The sequence below is a fragment of the Aplysia californica genome, unplaced genomic scaffold, assembly GCF_000002075.1.
Source record: "Aplysia californica isolate F4 #8 unplaced genomic scaffold, AplCal3.0 scaffold00237, whole genome shotgun sequence".
Taxonomy (NCBI): domain Eukaryota; kingdom Metazoa; phylum Mollusca; class Gastropoda; order Aplysiida; family Aplysiidae; genus Aplysia; species Aplysia californica.
The window spans coordinates 969,503-977,229 of record NW_004797507.1 but is presented as its reverse complement, the minus strand read 5'-3'; the positions used below and the strand labels follow the sequence as shown (position 1 = coordinate 977,229).

Here is a 7,727-nt window from a genome sequence, read left to right as displayed (position 1 = left end):
TCATGAACGTGTATAAAAGGCTAAATGACAAAATACATTAAATCTAAAAAGTGAAATGCCCTTCCATTTTTTAAAGGATATCAACTAATAAAATATCTTCAATAAGTTTAAAACATCTCTCTCTCTCACTCTCTTCATACACGGATTTTCTCATGTTGCTCATTTGTGAATGGGTACCAACTGAGACAGTGAAAGATCTTGTCCACTTCATTAGTGTTTGAGTGCCTGTGAAATGGCAGCTAGCGATGAATGAGTCCCAACAAGTTGACAATGTTTTCAAAGAATACTGTACCACATGGACAGGTCGAACACAGAAGACTTGAAATCACGCATTCGTCGAACTGTGCCTGCATGCGGCCCCGCTTTATTTACTTCTTTATCTTTGTAAGATATCCCTCGAAATACGGATCCCTCGAACTACCGAGGTTGGTCCTGGCGAATTCGTGCTATTTGTGTTATACTGTATGCAGTATATGTCAGTGTAGTATTACTTTGTTTTTTGTTCACAGACATCATATATTTATATTATATGGGCATGATCTTGTCAATGCCTTTCTGTTAACCCAAGCAGAATTAACATAGCAAGATTTTTAGATTGGAGTATCATTTTGCTTTAGTCAAATTTTCTGTATACCTAAAGGCAGACGATATATCGCCGCTATATATGATAAAAGAGCTGTTACTTGCTGGTTTATGGATTTTAGAAAGTCAGTCATTTGAATAAAGTTAGAATAAAGTAAATGAAACTATCATCTTCACACATATTTGGGGGTTTAAATGATATTACAATTCCATTATTTTCTCAGATATTGCTATGTAGCCTACAGTATTTGTATGCTTTAATTTGGTTCCTACCTGAAGTGCTCGATATATCAATGTTCATTACTTCTGACTTAATTAAGAAGGAAACAACAGTTATATCTGCTAGCATTTTAAAAAATCCTGTGTAAAAATTTGAAGCCAAATTAATTTCTCTATTTTCTTCTTTTCAAAATAAATAGAATCAACGAACTCTTGTCTTTGCCAAGGGAGACACTGCTTAAAGTTCTTGAGCGCACAAAACGAAGGTAAGCTAAATGTGTGTGTGTGCGTGCGCGCGCACTGGTTGAACAATTTTGCTGAATGAAAAAGAAGAAAAATGTTCTAAAAGATAACTGCTAAACATCTTTGTATGAAAATATACTGTGCAATCTATTATTAACGCTTGTGTCATTTTGGAAAAATTACCTGTACTTCATGCATTGTGCAACTGACAATTATACCCAAATAATTTGAATAATTTAAATCTCATTTTTAAAAATAATATTTCTAATCGGTGATTTGAATACATGATAAATATTTATTTATCTATTTGATGTCTTTTTTATACTTCTCAATGAATGATTGATATGAATAAATAATCAATAATAACTTATTTATTTATTTATTTATTTACTTACTTATTTATTTATTTATTTTTAAAATGTATTTATTTATTTATTTATTATTATCATTATTTTAAAAAAATTTATTTATTTATTTATATATTTATCTTTTTCTGCTACTTTCCCATCAGTGATTTCACATCAAAAGGAAAACTCCACCGAATCGTCCAGGAATGTGTTGCTCGCGATGAGCGTGCTCAAATGGCTCTCAGCGCGCGAGAACTCCTGCAGCAGCGGCCCATGCAGCTACACACGGAGCAGACACAGAGCTCTTTCCACCTGTCGCAGGGACAGCCCGTGTTCCAACTGGACGAAGCCGCAGCGCACCAGCCCCAGACCCCGCCGCAGAGCACCGGCGCGCCGAGTGACATCGAGTCTCTGGACGACTTCCCGAACAGACGGCGGCCGCTTATTCCGCTGTCAGGTACGATAGCCGGGCTGTTAAGGTTACTTTTTGTTGTGCTATCTAGTGCTTTAGGTTACATTTGTCAAATGTGATTTTGGGTTACATTATGTCACATTTAGTGTAAATGCTGTGTGTTGGATACAATACACACACACACACACACACACTTCCCCACTCTCACATCCCTACACACATACACACACACACACACACACACACACACACACACACATGTGCACGTGCACGTGCCCACACACGCACTCACACCCACACAGACGTACACACAAACACAAACACACACACACACACATCCCCACCCTCCACCTAAATTATTCAACATTGCTCACTCACAGCTCGCTGGTGCTGAATTTTTTTTTCCCCTAGGCGGGAGGGACATGTACAACTCTGCCGACCTGGCCCCGTACCACCGATTCAAACTTCCTGCCATCTCCCTCGGCCTGCCGGAGCTTCCCAGTGGAGTGAAGACGACGAGACCCTTCTCTTACAAGAGGCAGGATCTTGACTTCTCCTTAGGTCAGCTATTTTAGGATGTAGGCCCTATTTTTCCTACAGATTCACTTTGTACTTCTATATATTAAGTAATAATAATAATAATAGATAGCATTTGTATAGCGCATATCCCCGCTCAACAGCAGGCTCTATGCGCTTTACACTATATTATTACCCCAGCAGACCATAGAACACTCCGAAACATTCTCAGCTTCCCGGGAAGCATACAGTGCAAGCTGCGGATTTCACGCGCTCAAACACTATCAAACTGACAAGATCTTTCACTGTCTATAGCTGGGTACCCATTTTCACCTGGGTGAAGTGAGGAAAATTCGTGTAAAGTGCCTTTCCCAAGGACACAACGTCGGGCCCCTGACGGGATTCGAACCCACGACCTTACGGTTGCGAGTCCGAGAGCCTAACCACTAGGCCACCGATGCCGTGTCAGGTATATGTGTTCCTTGATAACTCAATCAATAATGATATGTGACATTTATGTACAGCACTCTACTCCAATTCAAGAATGCAGGCTCTGTGCGCTTTACAAATACAAATAGCAACACGTAGACAATGCATTGTGTTTTTACTAAAAATCTGCATATGTATGAGGCATGCTGACAAAATGAGTTGCTTCTCGCAATGCGCAAATAGAGATATTGGCCAAAAATCGACACTAGGGTCAAATTTGTAGATTTTCTATTGATGCTATTTTCCTTATAATTATATATAACATGCCTTTTATTACTTCACGCTTATGAATTGTAAAAACTTCACCTAAAAGCGTGATGTATATTTTTTCATAGGGCTTCAATCCAAGAAGTAACTTATTTTGTTCACAAGCTTCACACATATATATAATTTCTTTTCACAAGTAAACTTTCCTTTCCCGACTGCCAGGACCCGTGATCTCCGCCCCGTCCAGTCACAGGAGCTCCATCAGCGAGGGCTACTCCGAGAACGGTACCACCACAATCAAGGTCAACCTGTCCTCCACTGGACCAAGGACACAGGTGCCCTGTTGTTGTTTTTTTGTGTGACGAAAATTTGCTGAAAAATACATTCTTTTGTTTGTTTTAGTAAGGTTTTAAGGCGCTCGCAACTACATAAGGTCATATTATGAGTACCAAGAGGTGGATGTGAACAGAGATGTCCAAACAGGGAATTAGGCTTACTCTGCTCACCTCTCTAGCCTCAACAGCACAAAGTCTGCTTCGACTATCAAGGCACCCCGGAAATAGCAGTTCACAAGAGAGTGACAAACATACAAAAGAAGTGGAGGAAAAAAATTACGATAGTAAAGATGAGGAAAGAAAAAGCAGCAGTTCCCCCCTTCTATGTTGTTCCGGCACAGTATGAATATGACACTGATGAATCAGCCCATTTACCATTCTACTGTGCATGAGAACGTGTTAATATCCCCCTTTTGGGAATGGCCTAAAGACACTTCAGTCAGTAGCCCTGCCCTGAGGGGGAATCATCATCATCATCCAGTGCCAGATCTGCAACAGACATCGGTGATCATGATTTTCCATTCATTCCTTTGCTCGGATGCTCTCAGAAAAGCTACGTTTCCCTGATCTTTCCCTGTTACCCATTTGTTTAGGTTCCCTAAGTATGTTGTTCTGGGCCTACCCCTGCCTCGCTTGCCCTCAATTTTGCCAGTGAGAGCTAGATGTTCAAGACCCTTTAATTCTCGTTATATCAAAGGTTGTTATAGAGAGTTGTCGTTACAGTGAGACAACCAAAAATTACTATAGATATATATATATATATATATATATATATATATATATATATATATATATATATATATATATATATATATATATATATAAGGAGAAAATTGGGAACTGAGCTCCATGTCGCTATGCTGTTACTTGAACATAAAATAGTTTTAAGCACTAACCTTTTGTTTGCCTGCGTTTACAACAGGGGTTAGTCAAACCTGTTTCTCTCCGGATGGTGATCCTTTCCTCAGCGATGAGGCCCCGATACGTTGGAATCTCACACACAACACAGAAATAAACACAGGCTCTAACTAGACTTTTCTCCTCCCGAAATCTCAGCAGGCCTCCTCTGCCTTGCTACAGCTCTCCCTTCTCAAGTCTGACCTGTAGTAATCCAGACTGCTTTTATACACTTGCACGAAACAATACAACTGAACTGAGACTCTCACTTTACTCACTCACTCTCTCTGCTTTACACACTTTCACCTTCAGCCAAACAATACAATAGGCTAGGCCTAACCCCCTGCCACTGACCAACCCGCCAGATTGCAAATTAAACAACCAAATGGACCACACACTATACAGAGAATGTCGTTATATGGAAGGTGGTTATAAAGAGTATGTTGTTTTTCAGCTGGACGAGATAGCCATCCACTGCGTGTCCCCTGCCTTGTCCACCCACGTGCCTATGGCCCCCGCCGGGACGCCCGCCAACTTCCAGTCGCCCACCAAGAGTGCGCCGCAGCTGCGAGAGTTCAAGGACATGTCCCGCGACCCAACCTACTTAACGGTGAACACGTCGGAGAAGGCTCAGCCTCCGTCCAGGGAGCACAGGGAAGACACGCTGCTCTCCTCGCCTGGTCGTGCCGTACGGGCCAACACGCTGTCGCCGCTGGACGCACAGAGGCCTGTGACCTCGGAGGAACAAGGTCAGTATTGGGAATTACTGAATTGTGTTTTACCCCTGAGCCTGTTCAGTAACTGAGCAGCTACCTTGTACTATTGCACAAGGGACCTGCTCAGTAACTGAGCTACATTGTAGGACTAATGTACACTTGAACCTGCTCTAATGGCCACCAGTACAAAACAACCACCTGTTCAAAAGACCACTTCCAACTGAGTGTGGAGAATAACTGAGTTACATAGCACAGTTGAACCTGCTCAATAACTAAGGTACATTGCACAGATTTCTATCTCTTTGTCTCTCTCTCTCTCTCTCACTCTCTCTCTCTCTCTCTCTCTCTCTCTCTCTCTCTCTCTCTCTCTCTCTCGGTCTCTCTCTTCTGGCGCTCTGGCATCATAAACGGTCAGCAATGTTGACAGCCCGCAGGAACTCAACACTTGCTCAGGGGTCCTTAAAAGGTGCTGAACCTGCTCAATAACTGTACTACATTGTACTATTGCACATGGGACCTGCTCAGTAACTGAGCTACATTGTACTATTGTACACTTGAACCTGCTCTTTAGGGCTGGGATTATACAAGTAATTTGATACCTGGGTAATGAAAAAAAAACCCAGAGTACCCGTCGGGTACCCGACAATTCAATTATCATATTGTGGTGTTTCTGTACTGCTCTACCTGCTTGCAATTTCATTTGGGTGTTTTCCCTTCAAATGCTTTTAGAGGTTTGAAGTTGAAAACTCCTCAACTATTATCATGCTTTTGCAGATGTTGCAGGAGACGCTTTTTTCGTCTTTGTTGTTACTTGAACATAAAACACTAACCTTTTGTTTGCCTGCGTTTACAACAGGGGTTAGTCAAACCTGTTTCTCTCCGGATGGTGATCCTTTCCTCAGCGATGGGGCCCCGATGTGTTGGAATCTCACACACAACACAGAAATAAACACAGGCTCTAACTAGACTTTTCTCCTCCCGAAATCTCAGCCGGCCTCCTCTTGCTACAGCTCTCCCCTCTCAAGTCTGACCTGTAGTAATCCAGACTGCTTTTATACACTTGCACGAAACAATACAACTGAACCTAGACTCACACTTTACTCACTGTCACACTTTCAGCCAAACAATACAATAATAGGCTAGGCCTTACCCCCTGCCACAACCAAAAACAACCAAATAGACCACAGTATCGTCTGTCCTTCAGGTCTAGACACTATCCGGGAAACAGCCCGAGAGAACCAGGATGACTCCGCGGCCTCATCCCACCCACCGGTGACGGACCGGCCTCTGCTGAGCCCCGTGGCTCACTCGCCCCGGTCCCACACAGCTCAGGTCCACTCTCCTCAGCCCCCGTCTCCCTCAGCGGCGGCCAATCAGAGAGATGGGCAACGACCACAGCTCAAGCTGGAGGCTAGCACGCTGCGCAGCATCGATACAGGTGATGCTGGAGGATGCTCGTTGGGAGGGTCGGGTTGGGTTGGATTTGGTCTGGTATTGGGTTGGGTTGGGTTGGATTGGGTCAGATAGGATTGGTTTGGTTTGGTTTGGTTTGTGTTAGTTTGGGTTGGGTTGTGTGAGGTTGGATTGGGTCTGGTAGGGTTGGGTTGGGTTGGGTTGGGTTGGGGTGGGTTGGGTCAGGTCAAATCAAGTTGGATTGGTTTGAATAGGGTCAGATTTGTCTTTGGGTTGGGTTGGACTGGGAGTGTCGATTTGGCATTGGTTTGGTTTGGATCAGATTGTGTTCAGTAGTGTCATGTTGGGTTGGTTTGGCATTGGACGGGGTTGGGTAGAGTAGGATTGGATTGGATTGGGTCGGGTAGGGCTGGGTTAGGTTAGGTTGGGTTATGTTTGGTTGGGTAGAGTAGGATTGGATTGTATTGGGTCGGGTAGGGCTGGGTTAGGTTAGGTTGGGTTATGTTGGGTTAGCATTTGTTTGGTTGGGTAGGGTCGGATTGGGTTGGGTTAGGTTGGGTTGGTTTGAGTTGGGTAGGGTTGGGTTGGGTTGGGTTGGTTTGAGTTGTGTAGGGTTGGGTAGGGTTGGGTTGGGTAGGGTTGGGTTGGGTTTGGTTGGGTTGGGTCGGGTCAGATTGGATAAGATGGTGTTGGGTCGGGTTGATCAATGGAGGCTTTAGTGCACAGTATGTACAGAACAGTGGGAAGACATGCTGTTTGTCATCCTGAGGCCACTTTCTCTCTCTCTCTCTCTCTCTCTCTCTCTCTCTCTCTCTCTCTCTCTCCCCGACTCCCTGTACAAAATCACTCACCTGATAGCCGTGACAAAAAGTCGTCATACTCCGCACCAGAGCTGTCGATCTCAATGTTGTTACCATTGAAGCGGAGGGTGACCCTGTGGACGAGATACACACGAAACGTTTGTTTTAGTTTTAGTAGAGGTTTTACAGCGCTCGCAACTGCATAACTGCTCCAAGGGGTGGATGTCAACAGAGAAGTCCTTACAGGGAATGAGACTTACTCTGCTCACCTCTCTAGCTTCAACAGCACAAAGTCTGCTTCGACTATCAAGGCACCCCGGAAATAGAGGGTCACAAGAGTGACAAACATACAAAAGAAGTAGAGGAAAATGACGACAGTAGGGAATTAGGGGGAAAAAGCAGCAGTTCCCTGTTGAAGTTCAGGCTCAGTTATGAGAATAACATTATTGGATCAGCCCATTTACAATTCTACTGTGCATTAGAACGAGAAATGTCCCCCCTTTGAGAATGGCCTAAAGACACTTTAGTCAGTGGCACCGCTCCCGGGGGGG

The 7,727-nt window shown here is 43.7% G+C and overlaps 1 protein-coding gene across 1 annotated transcript in view; it reads left to right on the top strand.

Moving 5' to 3' along the window:
- Nucleotides 1–7,727, top strand: part of LOC101860174 (nucleolar protein dao-5) — a gene marked incomplete in the record, with an annotated part of 22,936 nt that overhangs the window by 10,975 nt on the left and 4,234 nt on the right. Inside the window, 6 exon segments of the mRNA XM_035970217.1 lie at nt 1,002–1,067; nt 1,556–1,848; nt 2,215–2,364; nt 3,238–3,350; nt 4,702–4,996; nt 6,168–6,401. Of these exon segments, the coding sequence (XP_035826110.1) occupies nt 1,002–1,067; nt 1,556–1,848; nt 2,215–2,364; nt 3,238–3,350; nt 4,702–4,996; nt 6,168–6,401 (1,151 nt within the window).